Genomic DNA, 23,486 nt, shown 5'->3' with positions numbered 1-23,486 from the left:
CTGGTGGGGACAGGTCTGTCACTGTATAACACCGGGGTTTCAGTACTGGTGGGGACGCGTCTCTCACTGTATAACACTGGGGTACAGTACTGGTGGGGACAGGTCTGTCACTGTATAACACTGGGGTACAGTACTGGTGGGGACAGATCTGTCACTGTTTAACACTGGGGTACAGTACTGGTGGGGACAGGTCTGTCACTGTATAACACTGGGGTACAGTACTGGTGGGGACAGGTCTGTCACTGTATAACACTGGGGTACAGTACTGGTGGGAACGGGTCTGTCCCTGTATAACACTGGGGTACAGTACTGGTGGGGACAGGTCTGTCACTGTATAACACTGGGGTACAGTACTGGTGGGGACAGGTCTGTCACTGTATAACACTGGGGTACAGTACTGGTGGGGATGTGTCTCTCACTGTATAACACTCTGGTACAGTACTGGTGGGGACAGGTCTGTCCCAGTATGACACTGGGGTACAGTACTGGTGGGGACATGTCTGACACTGTATAACACTGGGGTGCAGTACTGGTGGGGACAGGTCTGTCCCTGTATAACACTGGGGTACAGTACTGGTGGGGACAGGTCTGTCTTTGTATAACACTGGCGTACAGTACTGGTGGGGACAGGTCTGTCACTGTATAACACTGGGGTACAGTCCTGGTGGGGACAGTTCTGTCCCTGTATAACACAGGGGTACAGTACTGGTGGGGACAGGACTGTCACTGTATAACACTGGGGTACAGTACTGGTGGGGACAGGTCTGTCCCTGTACAACACTGGGGTACAGTACTGGTGGGGACAGGTCTGTCACTGTATAACACTGGGGTACACTACTGGTGGGGACAGGTCTGTCCCTGTATAACACTGGGGTACAGTACTGGTGGGTACAGGTCTGTCACTGTGTAACACTGGGGTACAGTGCTGGTGGGGACAGGTCTGTCACTGTGTAACAGTGAGGTACAGTACTGGTGGGGACAGGTCTGTCACTGTATAACAGTGAGGTACAGTACTGGTGGGGACAGGTCTGTCACTGTATAACACTGGGGTACAGTACTGGTGGGGACAGGTCTGTCACTGTATAACACTGGGGTGCTGTACTGGTGGGGACAGGTCTGTCACTCTATAACACGGGTACAGTCCTGGTGGGGACAGGTCTGTCACTGTATAACAATGGGGTACAGTACTGGTGGGGACAGGACTGTCCCTGTATAACACTGGGGTACCGTACTGGTGGGGACAGGGCTGTCCCTGTATAACACTGGGGTACAGTTCTGATGGGGACAGGTCTGTCACTGTATAACACTGGGGTACAGTACTGGTGGGGACAGGTCTGTCCCTGTATAACAGTGGGGTACAGTACTGATGGGGACAGGTCTGTCCCTGTATAACACTGGGGTGCAGTACTGGTGGGGACAGGTCTGTCACTGTATAACAGTGGGGTACAGTCCTGGTGGGGACAGGTCTGTCACTGTATAACAGTGGGGTACAGTACTGGTGGGGACAGCTCTGTCACTGTATAACACAGGGGTGCAGTACTGGTGGGAACAGGTCTGTCACTGTGTAACACGGGTACAGTACTGGTGGGGACAGGTCAGTCATTGTGTAACGCTTGGGTATAGTACTGGTGGGGACAGGTCTGTCATTGTATAACACTGGGGTATAGTACTGGTGGGGACAGGTCTGTCCCTGTATAACACTGGGGTACAATACTGGTCGTGACAGGTCTGTCACTGTATAACACTGGGGTACAGTACTGGTGGGGACAGGTCTGTCCCTGTATAACACTGGGGTGCAGTACTGGCCGGGACAGGTCTGTCACTGTATAACTCTGGGGTACATTACTGGTAGGGACAGGTCTGTCACTGTATAAGACTGGGGTACGGTACTGGTGGGGACGGGTTTGTCCCTGTATAACACTGGGGTACAGTACTGGTGGGGACAGGTCTGTCACTGTGTAACACTGGGGTACAGTACTGGTGGGGACAGGTCTGTCACTGTATAACACGGGTGCAGTACTGGTGGGGACAGGTCTGTCCCTGTATAATACTGGCGTACAGTACTGGTGGGGACAGGTCTGTCTCTGTATAACACTGGGGTACAGTACTGGTGGGGACAGGTCTGTCTCTGTATAACACTGGGGTACAGTACTGGTGGGGACAGGTCTGTCACTGTATAACACTGGGGTACAGTACTGGTGGGGACAGGTCTGTCCCTGTACAACACTGGGGTACAGTACTGTTGGGGACAGGTCTGTCACTGTATAACACTGGGGTACACTACTGGTGGGGACAGGTCTGTCCCTGTATAACACTGGGGTACAGTACTGGTGGGTACAGGTCTGTCACTGTGTAACACTGGGGTACAGTACTGGTCGGGACTGGTCTGTCCCTGTATAACACTGGGGTACAGTACTGATGGGGACAGGTCTGTCACTGTATAACACAGGGGTACAGTACAGGTAGGGACAGATCTGTCACTGTATAACACTGGGGTACAGTACTCGTGGGGACAGGTCTGTTACTGTATAACACTGGAGTACAGTACTGGTGGAGACAGGTCTGTCACTGTATAACACTGGGGTACAGTACTGGTGGGGACAGGTCTGTCACTGTATAACACCGAGGTTTCAGTACTGGTGGGGACGTGTCTCTCACTGTATAACACTGGGGTACAGTACTGGTGGGGACAGGTCTGTCACTGTATAACACTGGGGTACAGTACTGGTGGGGACAGATCTGTCACTGTATAACACTGGGGTACAGTACTGGTGGGGACAGGTCTGTCACTGTATAACACTGGGGTACAGTACTGTTGGGGACAGGTCTGTCACTGTATAACACTGGGGTACAGTACTGGTGGGGACGGGTCTGTCCCTGTATAACACTGGGATGCAGTACTGGTGGGGACAGGTCTGTCCCTGTATAACACTGGGGTACAGTACTGGTGGGGACAGGTCTGTCACTGTATAACACTGGGGTACAATACTGGTGGGGACAGGTCTGTCACTGTGTAACAGTGAGGTACAGTACTGGTGGGGACAGGTCTGTCACTGTTTAACAGTGAGGTACAGTACTGGTGGGGACAGGTCTGTCACTGTATAACACTGGGGTACAGTACTGGTGGGGATAGGTCTGTCATTGTATACCTCTGGGGTGCTGTACTGGTGGGGACAGGTCTGTCACTCTATAACACGGGTACAGTCCTGGTGGGGACAGGTCTGTCACTGTATAACAATGGGGGACAGTACTGGTGGGGACAGGTCTGTCCCTGTATAACACTGGGGTACAGTACTGGTGGGGACAGGGCTGTCCCTGTATAACACTGGGGTACAGTTCTGATGGGGACAGGTCTGTCACTGTATAACACTGGGGTACAGTACTGGTGGGGACAGGTCTGTCCCTGTATAACAGTGGGGTACAGTACTGATGGGGACAGGTCTGTCCCTGTATAACAGTGGGGTACAGTACTGGTGGGGACAGGTCTGTCACTGTATAACAGTGGGGTACAGTCCTGGTGGGGACAGGTCTGTCACTGTATAACAGTGGGGTACAGTTCTGGTGGGGACAGCTCTGTCACTGTATAACACAGGGGTGCAGTACTGGTGGGAACAGGTCTGTCACTGTGTAACACGGGTACAGTACTGGTGGGGACAGGTCAGTCATTGTGTAACGCTTGGGTATAGTACTGGTGGGGACAGGTCTGTCATTGTATAACACTGGGGTATAGTACTGGTGGGGACAGGTCTGTCCCTGTATAACACTGGGGTGCAGTACTGGTGGGAACAGGTCTGTCACTGTGTAACACGGGTACAGTACTGGTGGGGACAGGTCAGTCATTGTGTAACGCTTGGGTATAGTACTGGTGGGGACAGGTCTGTCACTGTATAACACTGGGGTACAGTACTGGTGGGGACAGGTCTGTCCCTGTATAACACTGGGGTGCAGTACTGGCGGGGACAGGTCTGTCACTGTATAACACTGGGGTACAGTACTGGTGGGGACAGGTCTGTCACTGTATAACACTCTGGTACAGTACTGGTGGGGACAGGTCTGTCCCTGTATAACACTGGGGTACAGTACTGGTGGGGACAGGTCTGTCCCTGTATAACACTGGGGTACAGTACTGGTGGGGACAGGTCTGTCACTGTGCAACACTGAGGTACAGTACTGGTGGGGACAGGTCTGTCACTGTATAACACTGGGGTACAGTACTGGTGGGGACAGGTCTGTCACTGTATAACACTGGGATACAGTACTGGCGGGGACAGGTCTGTCACTGTGTACCGCTTGGGTACAGTACTGGTGGGGACAGGTCAGTCAGTGTATAACACAGGGGTACAGTACTGGTGGGGACAGATCTGTCACTGTATAACACAGGGGTACAGTACTGATGGGGACAGGTCTGTCACTGTATAACACAGGGGTACAGTACAGGTGGGGACAGATCTGTCACTGTATAACACAGGGGGACAGTACTGATGGGGACAGGTCTGTCACTGTATAACACAGGGGTACAGTACAGGTGGGGACAGATCTGTCACTGTATAACATGGGTGCAGTACTGGTGGGGACAGGTCTGTCCCTGTATAACACTGGGGTACAGTACTGGTGGGGACAGGTCTGTCTCTGTATAACACTGGGGTACAGTACTGGTGGGGACAGTTCTGTCCCTGTATAACACAGGGGTACAGTACTGGTGAGGACAGGTCTGTCCCTGTATAACACTGGGGTACAGTACTGGTGGGGACAGGTCTGTCCCTGTATAACACTGGGGTACAGTGCTGGTGGGGACAGGTCTGTCACTGTATAACACTGGGGTACAATACTGGTGGGGACAGGTCTGTCACTGTACAACACTGGGGTACAGTACTGGTGGGGACAGGTCTGTCACTGTATAACACTGGGGTACACTACTGGTGGGGACAGGTCTGTCCCTGTATAACACTGGGGTACAGTACTGGTGGGTACAGGTCTGTCACTCTGTAACACTGGGGTACAGTGCTGGTGGGGACAGGTCTGTCACTGTGTAACAGTGAGGTACAGTACTGGTGGGGACAGGTCTGTCACTGTATAACAGTGAGGTACAGTACTGGTGGGGACAGGTCTGTCCCTGTATAACACTGGGGTACAGTACTGGTGGGGACAGGTCTGTCACTGTATAACACTGGGGTGCAGTACTGGTGGGGACAGGTCTGTCACTCTATAACACGGGTACAGTCCTGGTGGGGTCAGGTCTGTCACTGTATAACAATGGGGTACACTACTGGTGGGGACAGGTCTGTCACTGTATAACACTGGTGTACAGTACTGGTGGGGACAGGTCTGTCACTGTATAACACTGGGGTGCAGTACTGGTGGGGACAGGTCTGTCACTCTATAACACGGGTACAGTCCTGGTGGGGACAGGTCTGTCACTGTATAACAATGGGGTACAGTACTGGTGGGGACAGGTCTATCCCTGTATAACACTGGGGTACAGTACTGGTGGGGACAGGGCTGTCCCTGGATAACACTGGGGTACAGTTCTGATGGGGACAGGTCTGTCACTGTATAACACTGGGGTACAGTACTGGTGGGGACAGGTCTGTCCCTGTATAACAGTGGGGTACAGTACTGATGGGGACAGGTCTGTCCCTGTATAACAGTGGGGTACAGTACTGGTGGGGACAGGTCTGTCACTGTATAACAGTGGGGTAGAGTCCTGGTGGGGACAGGTCTGTCACTGTATAACAGTGGGGTACAGTACTGGTGGGGACAGCTCTGTCACTGTATAACACTGGGATGCAGTACTGGTGGGGACAGGTCTGTCACTGTGTAACACGGGTACAGTACTGGTGGGGACAGGCCTGTCATTGTATAACACTGGGGTATAGTACTGGTGGGGACAGGTCTGTCCCTGTATAACACTGGGGTACAGTACTGGTCGGGACAGGTCTGTCACTGTATAACACTGGGGTACAGTACTGGTGGGGACAGGTCTGTCCCTGTATAACACTGGGGTACAGTACTGGTGGGGACAGGTCTGTCACTGTGTAACACTGGGGAACAGTACTGGTGGGGACAGGTCTGTCACTGTATAACACTGTGGTACAGTACTGGTGGGGACAGATCTGTCACTGTATAACACTGGGGTACAGTACTGGTGGGGACAGATCTGTCACTGTATAACACTGTGGTACAGTACTGGTGGGGGACGGGTCTATCATTGTATAACACCGGGGTACAGTACTGGTGGGGACAGGTCTGTCACTGTATAACACTGGGGTACAGTACTGATGGGGACAGGTCTGTCTTTGTATAACACTGGGGTACAGTACTGGTCGGGACAGGTCTGTCTCTATAAAACACTGGGGTACAGTACTGGTGGGGACAGGTCCGCCACTGTATAACACTGGGGTACAGTACTGTTGGTGACAGGTCTGTCCCTGTATAACACTGGGGTACAGTACTGGTGGGGACGGGTCTGTCCCTGTATAACACTGGGGTACAGTACTGGTGGGGACAGGTCTGTCTCTGTATAACACTGGGGTACAGTACTGTTGGTGACAGGTCTGTCACTGTATAACACTGGGGTATAGTACTGGTGGCGACAGGTCTGTCCCTGTATAACACTGGGGTACAGTACTGGTCGGGACAGGTCTGTCTCTGTATAACACTGGGGTACAGTACTGGTGGGGACAGGTCTGTCACTGTATAACACTGGGGTGCAGTACTGGTGGGGACAGGTCTGTCACTCTATAACACGGGTACAGTCCTGGTGGGGACAGGTCTGTCACTGTATAACAATGGGGTACAGTACTGGTGGGGACAGGTCTGTCACTGTATAACACTGGGGTACTGTACTGGTGGGGACAGGGCTGTCCCTGGATAACAGTGGGGTACAGTACTGATGGGGACAGGTCTGTCCCTGTATAAATGTGGGGTACAGTACTGGTGGGGACAGGTCTGTAACTGTATAACAGTGGGGTACAGTCCTGGTGGGGACAGGTCTGTCACTGTATAACAGTGGGGTACAGTACTGGTGGGGACAGCTCTGTCACTGTATAACACTGGGGTGCAGTACTGGTGGGGACAGGTCTGTCACTGTGTAACACGGGTACAGTACTGGTGGGGACAGGTCTGTCATTGTATAACACTGGGGTATAGTACTGGTGGGGACAGGTCTGTCCCTGTATAACACTGGGGTACAGTACTGGTCGGGACAGGTCTGTCACTGTATCACACTGGGGTACAGTACTGGTGGGGACAGGTCTGTCTCTGTATAACACTGGGGTACAGTACTGTTGGTGACAGGTCTGTCACTGTATAACACTGGGGTATAGTACTGGTGGCGACAGGTCTGTCCCTGTATAACACTGGGGTACAGTACTGGTCGGGACAGGTCTGTCTCTGTATAACACTGGGGTACAGTACTGGTGGGGACAGGTCTGTCACTGTATAACACTGGGGTGCAGTACTGGTGGGGACAGGTCTGTCACTCTATAACACGGGTACAGTCCTGGTGGGGACAGGTCTGTCACTGTATAACAATGGGGTACAGTACTGGTGGGGACAGGTCTGTCACTGTATAACACTGGGGTACTGTACTGGTGGGGACAGGGCTGTCCCTGGATAACAGTGGGGTACAGTACTGATGGGGACAGGTCTGTCCCTGTATAAATGTGGGGTACAGTACTGGTGGGGACAGGTCTGTAACTGTATAACACTGGGGTACAGTACTGGAAGGGATGTGTCTCTCATTGTATAACACTGAGGTACAGTACTGGTGGGGACAGGTCTGTCCCTGTATAACACTGGGGTACAGTACTGGAAGGGATGTGTCTCTCATTGTATAACACTGAGGTACAGTACTGGTGGGGACAGGTCTGTCACTGTATAACACTGGGGTACAGTACTGGTGGGGATGGGTCTGTCCCTGTATAACACTGGGGTACAGTACTGGTGGGGACAGGTCTGTCACTGTATAACACTGGGGTACAGTACTGGTGGGGACAGGTCTGTCACTGTATAACGGGTGCAGTACTGGTGGGGACAGGTCTGTCCCTGTATAACACTGGGGTACAGTACTGGTGGGGACAGGTCTGTCCCTGTATAACACTGGGGTACAGTACTGGTGGGGACAGGTCTGTCACTGTGTAACACTGAGGTACAGTACTGGTGGGGACAGGTCTGTCACTGTATAACACTGGGGTACAGTCTGGCGGGGGCAGGTCTGTCCCTGTATAACACTGGGGTACAGTACTGGTGGGGACAGGTCTGTCACTGTGTAACGCTTGGGTACAGTACTGGTGGGGACAGGTCAGTCAGTGTATAACACAGGGGTACAGTACTGGTGGGGACAGATCTGTCACTGTATAACACAGGGGTACAGTACAGGTGGGGACAGATCTGTCACTGTATAACACTGGGGTACAGTACTGGTGGGGACAGGTCTGTTACTGTATAACACAGGGGGACAGTACTGATGGGGACAGGTCTGTCACTGTATAACACAGGGGTACAGTACAGGTGGGGACAGATCTGTCACTGTATAACATGGGTGCAGTACTGGTGGGGACAGGTCTGTCCCTGTATAACACTGGGGTACAGTACTGGTGGGGACAGGTCTGTCTCTGTATAACACTGGGGTACAGTACTGGTGGGGACAGTTCTGTCCCTGTATAACACAGGGGTACAGCACTGGTGAGGACAGGTCTGTCCCTGTATAACACTGGGGTACAGTACTGGTGGGGACAGGTCTGTCCCTGTATAACACTGGGGTACAGTGCTGGTGGGGACAGGTCTGTCACTGTATAACACTGGGGTACAATACTGGTGGGGACAGGTCTGTCACTGTACAACACTGGGGTACAGTACTGGTGGGGACAGGTCTGTCACTGTATAACACTGGGGTACACTACTGGTGGGGACAGGTCTGTCCCTGTATAACACTGGGGTACAGTACTGGTGGGTACAGGTCTGTCACTCTGTAACACTGGGGTACAGTGCTGGTGGGGACAGGTCTGTCACTGTGTAACAGTGAGGTACAGTACTGGTGGGGACAGGTCTGTCACTGTATAACAGTGAGGTACAGTACTGGTGGGGACAGGTCTGTCCCTGTATAACACTGGGGTACAGTACTGGTGGGGACAGGTCTGTCACTGTATAACACTGGGGTGCAGTACTGGTGGGGACAGGTCTGTCACTCTATAACACGGGTACAGTCCTGGTGGGGTCAGGTCTGTCACTGTATAACAATGGGGTACACTACTGGTGGGGACAGGTCTGTCACTGTATAACACTGGTGTACAGTACTGGTGGGGACAGGTCTGTCACTGTATAAGTCACTGTATAACAATGGGGTACAGTACTGGTGGGGACAGGTCTATCCCTGTATAACACTGGGGTACAGTACTGGTGGGGACAGGGCTGTCCCTGGATAACACTGGGGTACAGTTCTGATGGGGACAGGTCTGTCACTGTATAACACTGGGGTACAGTACTGGTGGGGACAGGTCTGTCCCTGTATAACAGTGGGGTACAGTACTGATGGGGACAGGTCTGTCCCTGTATAACAGTGGGGTACAGTACTGGTGGGGACAGGTCTGTCACTGTATAACAGTGGGGTAGAGTCCTGGTGGGGACAGGTCTGTCACTGTATAACAGTGGGGTACAGTACTGGTGGGGACAGCTCTGTCACTGTATAACACTGGGATGCAGTACTGGTGGGGACAGGTCTGTCACTGTGTAACACGGGTACAGTACTGGTGGGGACAGGTCTGTCATTGTATAACACTGGGGTATAGTACTGGTGGGGACAGGTCTGTCCCTGTATAACACTGGGGTACAGTACTGGTCGGGACAGGTCTGTCACTGTATAACACTGGGGTACAGTACTGGTGGGGACAGGTCTGTCCCTGTATAACACTGGGGTACAGTACTGGTGGGGACAGGTCTGTCACTGTGTAACACTGGGGTACAGTACTGGTGGGGACAGGTCTGTCACTGTATAACACTGGGGTACAGTACTGGTGGGGACAGATCTGTCACTGTATAACACTGGGGTACAGTACTGGTGGGGACAGATCTGTCACTGTATAACACTGTGGTACAGTACTGGTGGGGGACGGGTCTGTCATTGTATAACACCGGGGTACAGTACTGGTGGGGACAGGTCTGTCACTGTATAACACTGGGGTACAGTACTGATGGGGACAGGTCTGTCTTTGTATAACACTGGGGTACAGTACTGGTGGGGACAGGTCCGCCACTGTATAACACTGGGGTACAGTACTGTTGGTGACAGGTCTGTCCCTGTATAACACTGGGGTACAGTACTGGTGGGGACGGGTCTGTCCCTGTATAACACTGGGGTACAGTACTGGTGGGGACAGGTCTGTCTCTGTATAACACTGGGGTACAGTACTGTTGGTGACAGGTCTGTCACTGTATAACACTGGGGTATAGTACTGGTGGCGACAGGTCTGTCCCTGTATAACACTGGGGTACAGTACTGGTCGGGACAGGTCTGTCTCTGTATAACACTGGGGTACAGTACTGGTGGGGACAGGTCTGTCACTGTATAACACTGGGGTGCAGTACTGGTGGGGACAGGTCTGTCACTCTATAACACGGGTACAGTCCTGGTGGGGACAGGTCTGTCACTGTATAACAATGGGGTACAGTACTGGTGGGGACAGGTCTGTCACTGTATAACACTGGGGTACTGTACTGGTGGGGACAGGGCTGTCCCTGGATAACAGTGGGGTACAGTACTGATGGGGACAGGTCTGTCCCTGTATAAATGTGGGGTACAGTACTGGTGGGGACAGGTCTGTAACTGTATAACAGTGGGGTACAGTCCTGGTGGGGACAGGTCTGTCACTGTATAACAGTGGGGTACAGTACTGGTGGGGACAGCTCTGTCACTGTATAACACTGGGGTGCAGTACTGGTGGGGACAGGTCTGTCACTGTGTAACACGGGTACAGTACTGGTGGGGACAGGTCTGTCATTGTATAACACTGGGGTATAGTACTGGTGGGGACAGGTCTGTCCCTGTATAACACTGGGGTACAGTACTGGTCGGGACAGGTCTGTCACTGTATCACACTGGGGTACAGTACTGGTGGGGACAGGTCTGTCTCTGTATAACACTGGGGTACAGTACTGTTGGTGACAGGTCTGTCACTGTATAACACTGGGGTATAGTACTGGTGGCGACAGGTCTGTCCCTGTATAACACTGGGGTACAGTACTGGTCGGGACAGGTCTGTCTCTGTATAACACTGGGGTACAGTACTGGTGGGGACAGGTCTGTCACTGTATAACACTGGGGTGCAGTACTGGTGGGGACAGGTCTGTCACTCTATAACACGGGTACAGTCCTGGTGGGGACAGGTCTGTCACTGTATAACAATGGGGTACAGTACTGGTGGGGACAGGTCTGTCACTGTATAACACTGGGGTACTGTACTGGTGGGGACAGGGCTGTCCCTGGATAACAGTGGGGTACAGTACTGATGGGGACAGGTCTGTCCCTGTATAAATGTGGGGTACAGTACTGGTGGGGACAGGTCTGTAACTGTATAACACTGGGGTACAGTACTGGAAGGGATGTGTCTCTCATTGTATAACACTGAGGTACAGTACTGGTGGGGACAGGTCTGTCCCTGTATAACACTGGGGTACAGTACTGGAAGGGATGTGTCTCTCATTGTATAACACTGAGGTACAGTACTGGTGGGGACAGGTCTGTCACTGTATAACACTGGGGTACAGTACTGGTGGGGATGGGTCTGTCCCTGTATAACACTGGGGTACAGTACTGGTGGGGACAGGTCTGTCACTGTATAACACTGGGGTACAGTACTGGTGGGGACAGGTCTGTCACTGTATAACGGGTGCAGTACTGGTGGGGACAGGTCTGTCCCTGTATAACACTGGGGTACAGTACTGGTGGGGACAGGTCTGTCCCTGTATAACACTGGGGTACAGTACTGGTGGGGACAGGTCTGTCACTGTGTAACACTGAGGTACAGTACTGGTGGGGACAGGTCTGTCACTGTATAACACTGGGGTACAGTCTGGCGGGGGCAGGTCTGTCCCTGTATAACACTGGGGTACAGTACTGGTGGGGACAGGTCTGTCACTGTGTAACGCTTGGGTACAGTACTGGTGGGGACAGGTCAGTCAGTGTATAACACAGGGGTACAGTACTGGTGGGGACAGATCTGTCACTGTATAACACAGGGGTACAGTACAGGTGGGGACAGATCTGTCACTGTATAACACTGGGGTACAGTACTGGTGGGGACAGCTCTGTCACTGTATAACACTGGGGTGCAGTACTGGTGGGGACAGGTCTGTCACTGTGTAACACGGGTACAGTACTGGTGGGGACAGGTCTGTCATTGTATAACACTGGGGTATAGTACTGGTGGGGGACAGGGGGGGGGGGGGGGGGGGGGGGGGGGGGGGGGGGGGGGGGGGGGGGGGGGGGGGGGGGGGGGGGGGGGGGGGGGTCTGTCCCTGTATAACACTGGGGTACAGTACTGGTCGGGACAGGTCTGTCACTGTATAACACTGGGGTACAGTACTGGTGGGGACAGGTCTGTCCCTGTATAACACTGGGGTGCAGTACTGGTGGGGACAGGTCTGTCACTGTATAACACTGGGGTACAGTACTGGTGGGGACAGGTCTGTCACTGTATAACACTGGGGTACAGTACTGGTGGGGACAGGTCTGTCCCTGTATAACACTGGTGTACAGTACTGGTGGGGACAGGTCTGTCACTGTATAACACTGAGTTACAGTCCTGGTGGGGACAGGTCTGTCCCTGTATAACAGTGGGGTACAGTACTGGTGGGGACAGGTCTGTCCCTGTATAACACTGGGGTACAGTACTGGTGGGGACAGGTTTGTCACTGTATAACGCTGGGGTACAGTACTGATGGCGACAAGTCTGTCACTGTATAACACTGGGGGACAGTACTGGTGGGGACAGGTCTGTCACTGTGTAACACTGGGGTACAGTACTGTTGGGGACAGGTCTGTCACTGTATAACAGTGAGGTACAGTACTGGTGGGGACAGGTCTGTCACTGTATAACACGGGGGTATAGTACTGGTGGGGACAGGTCAGTCACTGTATAACACTGTGGGACAGTACTGGTGGGGACAGGTCTGTCACTGTATAACACCGGGGTACAGTACTGGTGGGGGACGGGTCTGTCCCTGTATAACACTGGGGTACAGTACTGGTGGGGACAGGTCTGTCACTGTATAACACTGGGGTACAGTACTGGTGGGGACAGGTCTGTCACTGTATAACACTGGGGTACAGTACTGGTGGGGACAGGTCTGTCACTGTATAACACTGGGGTACAGTACAGATGGGGACAGGTCTGTCCCTGTATAACACTGGGGTACAGTACTGGTGGGGACAGGTCTGTCACTGTGTAACACTGGGGTACAGTACTGGTGGGGACAGATCTGTCACTGTATAACACTGGGGTACAGTACTGGTGGGGGACGGGTCTTTCACTGTATAACACCGGGGTACAGTACTGGTGGGGGACGGGTCTGTCTCTGTATAACACTGGGGTACAGTACTGGTGGGGACAGGTCTGTCACTGTATAACACTGGGGTACAGTAGTGGTGAGGACAGGTCTGTCACTGTATAACACTGGGGTACAGTCCTGGCGGGGACAGGTCTGTCACTGTATAACACTGGGGTACAGTACTGGAAGGGATGTGTCTCTCATTGTATAACACTGAGGTACAGTACTGGTGGGGACAGGTCTGTCCCTGTATAACACTGGGGTACAGTACTGGAAGGGATGTGTCTCTCATTGTATAACACTGAGGTACAGTACTGGTGGGGACAGGTCTGTCACTGTATAACACTGGGGTACAGTACTGGTGGGGATGGGTCTGTCCCTGTATAACACTGGGGTACAGTACTGGTGGGGACAGGTCTGTCACTGTATAACACTGGGGTACAGTACTGGTGGGGACAGGTCTGTCACTGTATAACGGGTGCAGTACTGGTGGGGACAGGTCTGTCCCTGTATAACACTGGGGTACAGTACTGGTGGGGACAGGTCTGTCCCTGTATAACACTGGGGTACAGTACTGGTGGGGACAGGTCTGTCACTGTGTAACACTGAGGTACAGTACTGGTGGGGACAGGTCTGTCACTGTATAACACTGGGGTACAGTCTGGCGGGGGCAGGTCTGTCCCTGTATAACACTGGGGTACAGTACTGGTGGGGACAGGTCTGTCACTGTGTAACGCTTGGGTACAGTACTGGTGGGGACAGGTCAGTCAGTGTATAACACAGGGGTACAGTACAGGTGGGGACAGATCTGTCACTGTATAACACTGGGGTACAGTACTGGTGGGGACAGGTCTGTTACTGTATAACACTGGAGTACAGTACTGGTGGGGACAGGTCTGTCACTGTACAACACTGGGGTACAGTACTGGTGGGGACAGGTCTGTCACTGTATAACACTGGGGTACAGTACTGGTGGGGACGTGTCTCTCACTGTATAACACTGTGGTACAGTACTGGTGGGGACGGGTCTGTCCCAGTATGACACTGGGGTACAGTACTGGTGGGGACAGGTCTGACACTGTATAACACTGGGGTACAGTACTGGTGGGGACAGGTCTGTCCCTGTATTACACTGGGGTGCAGTACTGGTGGGGACGGGTCTGTCAGTGTATAACACTGGGGTACAGTACTGGTGGGGACGGGTCTGTCACTGTATAACACTGGGGTACAGTACTGGTGGGGACAGGTCTGTCACTGTATAACACCGGGGTTTCAGTACTGGTGGGGACGTGTCTCTCACTGTATAACACTGGGGTACAGTACTGGTGGGGAAAGGTCTGTCACTGTATAACACTGGGGTACAGTATTGGTGGGGACAGGTCTGTCACTGTATAACACGGGTGCAGTACTGGTGGGGACAGGTCTGTCCCTGTATAACACTGGGGTACAGTACTGGTGGGGACAGGTCTGTCTCTGTATAACACTGGGGTACAGTACTGGTGGGGACAGGTCTGTCCCTGTACAACACTGGGGTACAGTACTGGTGGGGACAGGTCTGTCCCTGTACAACACTGGGGTACAGTACTGGTGGGGACAGGTCTGTCCCTGTATAACACTGGGGTACAGTACTGGTGGGGACAGGTCTGTCTCTGTATAACACTGGGGTACAGTACTGGTGGGGACAGGTCTGTCCCTGTACAACACTGGGGTACAGTACTGGTGGGGACAGGTCTGTCCCTGTACAACACTGGGGTACAGTACTGGTGGGGACAGGTCTGTCACTGTGTAACACTGGGGTACAGTACTGGTGGGGACAGGTCTGTCACTGTATAACACTGGGGTACAGTACTGGTGGGGACAGGTCTGTCACTGTATAACACTGGGGTACACTACTGGTGGGGACAGGTCTGTCCCTGTATAACACTGGGGTACAGTACTGGTGGGGACAGGTCTGTCACTGTATAACACTGGGGTACAGTGCTGGTGGGGACAGGTCTGTCACTGTGTTACAGTGAGGTACAGTACTGGTGGGGACAGGTCTGTCACTGTATAACACTGGGGTACAGTGCTGGTGGGGACAGGTCTGTCACTGTGTTACAGTGAGGTACAGTACTGGTGGGGACAGGTCTGTCCCTATATAACACTGGGGTGCAGGACTGGTGGGGACAGGTCTGTCACTCTAGAACACGGGTACAGTCCTGGTGGGGACAGGTCTGTGACTGTATAACAATGGGATACAGTACTGGTGGGGACAGGTCTGTCAGTGTATAACACTGGGGTACAGTACTGGTGGGGACAGGTCTGTCACTGTATGACACTGGGGTACAGTACTGGTGGGGACAGGTCTGTCACTGTATAACACTGGGGTACAGTACTGGTCGAGACAGGTCTGTCCCTGTATAACACTGGGGTACAGTACTGGTGGGGACAGGTCTGTCACTGTATAACACTGGGGTACAGTACTGGTGGCGACAGGTCTGTCCCTGTATAACACTGGGGTACAGTACTGGTCGGGACAGGTCTGTCACTGTGTAACACTGGGGTACAGTACTGTTGGGGACAGGTCTGTCACTGTATAACAGTGAGGTACAGTACTGGTGGGGACAGGTCTGTCACTGTATAACACTGGGGTATAGTACTGGTGGGGACAGGTCAGTCACTGTATAACACTGTGGGACAGTACTGGTGGGGACAGGTCTGTCACTGTATAACACCGGGGTACAGTACTGGTGGTGGACGGTTCTGTCCCTGTATAACACTGGGGTACAGTACTGGTGGGGACAGGTCTGTCACTGTATAACACTGGGGTACAGTACTGGTGGGGACAGGTCTGTCACTGTATAACACTGGGGTACAGTACTGGTGGGGACAGGTCTGTCACTGTATAACACTGGGGTACAGTACTGGTGGGGACAGGTCTGTCACTGTATAACACTGGGGTACAGTACAGATGGGGACAGGTCTGTCCCTGTATAACACTGGGGTACAGTACTGGTGGGGACAGGTCTGTCACTGTGTAACACTGGGGTACAGTACTGGTGAGGACAGATCTGTCACTGTATAACACTGGGGTACAGTACTGGTGGGGGACGGGTCTGTCACTGTATAACACCGGGGTACAGTACTGGTGGGGGACGGGTCTGTCTCTGTATAACACTGGGGTACAGTACTGGTGGGGACAGGTCTGTCACTGTATAACACTGGGGTACAGTACTGGTGGGGACAGGTCTGTCCCTGTATAACACTGGGGTACAGTACTGGTGGGGACAGGTCTGTCCTTGTATAACACTGGGGTACAGTACTGGAAGGGATGTGTCTCTCATTGTATAACACTGAGGTACAGTACTGGTGGGGACAGGTCTGTCACTGTATAACACTGGGGTACAGTCCTGGTGGGGACAGGTCTGTCACTGTATAACACTGGGGTACAGTACTGGTGGGGACAGGTCTGTCCCTGTATAACACTGGGGTACAGTACTGGAAGGGATGTGTCTCTCATTGTATAACACTGAGGTACAGTACTGGTGGGGACAGGTCTGTCACTGTATAACACTGGGGTACAGTACTGGTGGGGACAGGTCTGTCACTGTATAACACTGGGGTACAGTACTGGTGGGGACAGGTCTGTCACTGTATAACACTGGGGTACAGTACTGGTGGGGACAGGTCTGTCCCTGTATAACACTGGGGTACAGTACTGGTGGGGACAGGTCTGTCCCTGTATAACACTGGGGTACAGTACTGGTGGGGACAGGTCTGTCACTGTGTAACACTGAGGTACAGTACTGGTGGGGACAGGTCTGTCACTGTATAACACTGGGGTACAGTCTGGCGGGGGCAGGTCTGTCCCTGTATAACACTGGGGTACAGTACTGGTGGGGACAGGTCTGTCACTGTGTAACGCTTGGGTACAGTACTGGTGGGGACAGGTCAGTCAGTGTATAACACAGGGGTACAGTACTGGTGGGGACAGATCTGTCACTGTATAACACAGGGGTACAGTACAGGTGGGGACAGATCTGTCACTGTATAACACTGGGGTACAGTACTGGTGGGGACAGGTCTGTTACTGTATAACACTGGAGTACAGTACTGGTGGGGACAGGTCTGTCACTGTACAACACTGGGGTACAGTACTGGTGGGGACAGGTCTGTCACTGTATAACACTGGGGTACAGTACTGGTGGGGACGTGTCTCTCACTGTATAACACTGTGGTACAGTACTGGTGGGGACAGGTCTGTCCCAGTATGACACTGGGGTACAGTACTGGTGGGGACAGGTCTGACACTGTATAACACTGGGGTACAGTACTGGTGGGGACAGGTCTGTCCCTGTATTACACTGGGGTGCAGTACTGGTGGGGACTGGTCTGTCTGTGTATAACACTGGGGTACAGTACTGGTGGGGACGGGTCTGTCACTGTATAACACTGGGGTACAGTACTGGAGGGGATGCGTCTCTCATTGTATAACACTGAGGTACAGTACTGGTGGGGACGGGTCTGTCCCTGTATAACACTGGGGTACAGTACTGGTGGGGAAAGGTCTGTCACTGTATAACACTGGGGTACAGTATTGGTGGGGACAGGTCTGTCACTGTATAACACGGGTGCACTACTGGTGGGGACAGGTCTGTCCCTGTATAACACTGGGGTACAGTACTGGTGGGGACAGGTCTGTCTCTGTATAACACTGGGGTACAGTACTGTTGGGGACAGGTCTGTCCCTGTACAACACTGGGGTACAGTACTGGTGGGGACAGGTCTGTCCCTGTATAACACTAGGGTACACTACTGGTGGGGACAGGTCTGTCCCTGTATAACACTGGGGTACAGTACTGGTGGGAACAGGTCTGTCACTGTATAACACTGGGGTGCAGTACTGGTGGGGACAGGTCTGTCACTGTGTAACAGTGAGGTACAGTACTGGTGGGGACAGGTCTGTCCCTGTGTAATGCTGGGGTACAGTACTGGTGGGGACAGGTCTGTCACTGTATAACACTGAGGTACAGTACTGTTGGGGATGGGTCTGTCACTGTATAACACTGGGGTACAGTACTGGTGGGGACAGGTCAGTCCCTGTATAACACTGGGGTACAGTACTGGTGGGGACAGGTCTGTCACTGTATAACACTGGGGTACAGTACTGGTGGGGACAGGTCAGTCCCTGTATAACACTGGGGTACAGTACTGGTGGGGACAGGTCTGTCACTGTATAACACTGGGGTACAGTACTGGTGGGGACAGGTCTGTCACTGTATAACACTGGGGTACAGTACTGGTGGGGACAGGTCTGTCACTGTATAACAATGGGGTACAGTACTGGTGGGGACAGGTCTGTCACTGTATAACACTGGGGTACAGTACTGGTGGGGACAGGTCTGTCACTGTGTAACAGTGAGGTACAGTACTGGTGGGGACAGGTCTGTCCCTGTGTAACGCTGGGGTACAGTACTGGTGGGGACAGGTCTGTCAGTGTATAACACTGGGGTACAGTACTGGTGGGGACAGGTCTGTCCCTGTATAACACTGGGGTACAGTACTGGTGGGGACAGGTCTGTCACTGTGTAACAGTGAGGTACAGTACTGGTGGGGACAGGTCTGTCCCTGTATAACACTGGGGTACAGTAGTGGTGGGTACAGGTCTGTCACTGTATAACACTGGGGTACAGTACTGGTGGGGACAGGTCTGTCACTGTGTAACAGTGAGGTACAGTACTGGTGGGGACAGGTCTGTACCTGTATAACACTGGGGTACAGTACTGGTGGGGACAGGTCTGTCTCTGTATAACACTGGGGTACAGTACTGGTGGGGACAGGTCTGTCCCTGTATAACACTGGGGTACAGTACTGGTGGGGACAGGTCTGTCACTGTATAACACTGGGGTACAGTACTGGTGGGGACAGGTCTGTCACTGTATAACACTGGGGTACAGTACTGGTGGGGACAGGTCTGTCACTGTATAACACTGGGGTACAGTACTGGTGGGGACAGGTCTGTCACTGTATAACACTGGGGTACAGTACTGGTGGGGACAGGTCTGTCCCTGTATAACACTGGGGTACAGTACTGGTGGGGACAGGTCTGTCCCTATATAACACTGGGGTGCAGGACTGGTGGGGACAGGTCTGTCACTCTAGAACACGGGTACAGTCCTGGTGGGGACAGGTCTGTGACTGTATAACAATGGGGTACAGTACTGGTGGGGACAGGTCTGTCAGTGTATAACACTGGGGTACAGTACTGGTGGGGACAGGTCTGTCACTGTATGACACTGGGGTACAGTACTGGTGGGGACAGGTCTGTCACTGTATAACACTGGGGTACAGTACTGGTCGAGACAGGTCTGTCCCTGTATAACACTGGGGTACAGTACTGGTGGGGACAGGTCTGTCACTGTATAACACTGGGGTACAGTACTGGTGGCGACAGGTCTGTCCCTGTATAACACTGGGGTACAGTACTGGTCGGGACACGTCTGTCTCTGTATAACACTGGGGTACAGTACTGGTGGGGACGGGTCTGTCCCTGTATAACACTGGGGTACAGTACTGGTGGGGACAGGTCTGTCACTGTATTTCACTGGGGTACAGTACTGGTGGGGACAGGTCTGTCACTGTATAACACTGGGGTACAGTACTGGTGAGGACAGGTCTGTCCCTGTATAACACTGGGGTACAGTACTGGTGGGGACAGGTCTGTCCCTGTATTTCACTGTGGTACAGTACTGGTGGGGACAGGTCTGTCACTGTATTTCACTGTGGTACAGTACTGGTGGGGACAGGTCTGTCACTGTATAACACTGGGGTACAGTATGGGTGGGGACGGCTCTGTCCCTGTATAACACTGGGGTACAGTACTGGTGGGGACATGTCTGTCTCTGTATAACACTGGGGTACAGTACTGGTGGGGACAGGTCTGTCACTGTATAACACTGGGGTACAGTACTGGTGGGGACAGGTCAGTCAGTGTATAACACAGGGGTACAGTACTGGTGGGGACAGATCTGTCACTGTATAACACAGGGGTACAGTACTGGTGGGGACAGGTCTGTCCCTGTACAACACTGGGGTACAGTACTGGTGGGGACAGGTCTGTCACTGTATAACACTGGGGTACACTACTGGTGGGGACAGGTCTGTCCCTGTATAACACTGGTGTACAGTACTGGTGGGGACGGTCTGTCACTTTATAACACCGGGGAACAGTTCTGGAGGGGATGTGTCTCTCATTGTATAACACTGAGGTACAGTACTGGTGGGGACAGGTCTGTCACTGTATAACACTGGGGTACAGTACTGGTGGGGACGGGTCTGTCCCTGTATAACACTGGGGTACAGTACTGGTGGGGACAGGTCTGTCACTGTATAACACTGGGGTACAGTACTGGTGGGGACAGGTCTGTCTCTGTATAACACGGGTGCAGTACTGGTGGGGACAGGTCTGTCCCTGTATAACACTGGGGTACAGTACTGGTGGGGACAGGTCTGTCTCTGTATAACACTGGGGTACAGTACTAGTGGGGACAGGTCTGTCACTGTATAACACTGGGGTACAATACTGGTGGGGACAAGTCTGTCACTGCATAACACTGGGGAACAGTACTGGTGGGTACAGGTCTGTCACTGTGTAACACTGGGGTACAGTACTGGTGGGTACAGGTCTGTCACTGTGTAACACAGTGGTACAGTACTGGTGGGGACAGGTCTGTCACTGTATAACACTGGGGTACAGTACTGGTGGGGACAGGTCTGTCACTGTATAACACTGGGGTGCAGTACTGGTGGGGACAGGTCTGTCACTCTATAACACAGGTACAGTCCTGGTGGGGACAGGTCTGTCACTGTATAACAATGGGGTACAGTACTGGTGGGGACAGGTCTGTCACTGTATAACACTGGGGTACAGTACTGGTGGGGACAGGTCTGTCACTGTATAACACTGGGGTACAGTACTGGTGGGGACAGGTCTGTCCCTGTATAACACTGGGGTACAGTACTGGTGGGGACAGGGCTGTCCCTGGATAACACTGGGGTACAGTTCTGATAGGGACAGGTCTGTCACTGTATAACACTGGGGTACAGTATTGGTGGGGACAGGTCTGTCCCTGTATAACAGTGGGGTACAGTTCTGATAGGGACAGGTCTGTCACTGTATAACACTGGGGTACAGTACTGGTGGGGACAGGTCTGTCACTGTATATTACTGGGGTACAGTACTGATGGGGACAGGTCTGTCCCTGTATAACACTGGGGTGCAGTACTGGTGGGGACAGGTCTGTCACTGTATAACACTGGGGTACAGTACTGGTGGGGACAGGTCTGTCACTGTATAACACTGGGGTACAGTACTGGTGGGGACAGCTCTGTCCCTGTATAACACTGGTGTACAGTACTGGTGGGGACAGGTCTGTCACTGTATAACACTGAGTTACAGTCCTGGTGGGGACAGGTCTGGCCCTGTATAACAGTGGGGTACAGTACTGGTGGGGACAGGTCTGTCCCTGTATAACACTGGCGTACAGCACTGGTGGGGACAGGTCTGTCCCTGTATAACACTGGGGTACAGTACTGGTGGGGACAGGTCTGTCACTGTATAACGCTGGGGTACAGTACTGATGGCGACAAGTCTGTCACTGTATAACACTGGGGGACAGTACTGGTGGGGACAGGTCTGTCACTGTGTAACACTGGGGTAAAGTACTGTTGAGGACAGGTCTGTCACTGTATAACAGTGAGGTACAGTACTGTTGGGGACGGGTCTGTCACTGTATAACACTGGGGTATAGTACTGGTGGGGACAGGTCAGTCACTGTATAACACTGGGGTACAGTACTGGTGGGGACAGGTCTGTCACTGTATAACACTGGGGTACAGTACTGGTGGGGACGGGTCTGTCACTGTATAACACTGGGGTATAGTACTGGTGGGGACGGGTCTGTCTCTGTATAACACTGGGGTACAGTACTGGTGGGGACAGGTCTGTCACTGTATAACACTGGGGTACAGTACTGGTGGGGACAGGTCTGTCTCTGTATAAAACTGGGGTACAGTACTGGTGGGGACAGGATGTCACTGTATAACACTGGGGTACAGTACTGGTGGGGATGGGTCTGTCACTGTATAACACTGGGGTACAGTACTGGTGGGGACGGGTCTGTCACTGTATAACACTGGGGTACAGTACTGGTGGGGGACAGGTCTGTCACTGTATAACACTGGGGTACAGTACTGGCGGGGACAGGTCTGTCACTGTATAACACTGGGGTACAGTACAGGTGGGGACAGGTCTGTCACTGTATAACACTGGGGTACAGTACTGGTGGGGACAGGTCTGTCAGTGTATAACACTGGGGTACAGTACTGGTTGGACGGGTCTGTCACTGTATAACACTGGGGTACAGTACTGGTGGGGACGGGTCTGTCACTGTATAACACTGGGGTACAGTACTGGTGGGGACAGGTCTGTCAGTGTATAACACTGGGGTACAGTACTGGTGGGGACAGGTCTGTCTCTGTATAACACTGGGGTACAGTACTGGTGGGGACGGGTCTGTCAATGTATAACAGTGGTGTACAGTACTGGTCATTGACGCTTTCTTGCAGGTTCACCATTTTGGAAATGGCCGATCACAACATCAACATCTCACCGTTCGAGATCACTTTCCAGAATGTTCCGCAGTCCTATGTCCCAGGCACAGCCATTGAGTGTCACTACAGCTTGGGCTCTTCGGTCAAGTGGTCATCCAAGGACTGGATCGGTCTCTACAAGGTCTGTTCATGTTCAACGCATCACACAGAGATAGGGAGGGGGTGTAGGGGACTGGAGGGGGGTGACACACACAGAGATAGGGAAGGGGTGTAGGGGGCTGGAGGGGGGTGACACACACAGAGATAGGGAGGGGGTGTAGGGGGCTGGAGGGGGGTGACACACACAGAGA

General features: G+C 52.9%; 1 protein-coding gene across 3 annotated transcripts in view; it reads left to right on the top strand.

Annotated features, from left to right (window-relative positions):
* Positions 1-23,486, top strand: part of LOC140460154 (uncharacterized) — a 75,400-nt gene that overhangs the window by 44,941 nt on the left and 6,973 nt on the right. For all 3 annotated transcript variants that reach the window (XM_072554549.1, XM_072554550.1, XM_072554548.1), the window contains exon 2: positions 23,152-23,317. In XM_072554549.1, coding sequence (XP_072410650.1) covers positions 23,168-23,317 — 150 coding nt within the window. In that variant the 5' untranslated portion in view covers positions 23,152-23,167. The remainder of the gene's footprint in view (positions 1-23,151; positions 23,318-23,486) is intronic.

This window comes from Chiloscyllium punctatum, chromosome 36 (assembly GCF_047496795.1).
Source record: "Chiloscyllium punctatum isolate Juve2018m chromosome 36, sChiPun1.3, whole genome shotgun sequence".
Classification (NCBI taxonomy): domain Eukaryota; kingdom Metazoa; phylum Chordata; class Chondrichthyes; order Orectolobiformes; family Hemiscylliidae; genus Chiloscyllium; species Chiloscyllium punctatum.
Note: the sequence above shows the minus strand (reverse complement) of the source record. Positions and strands in the feature narration are given on the sequence as shown.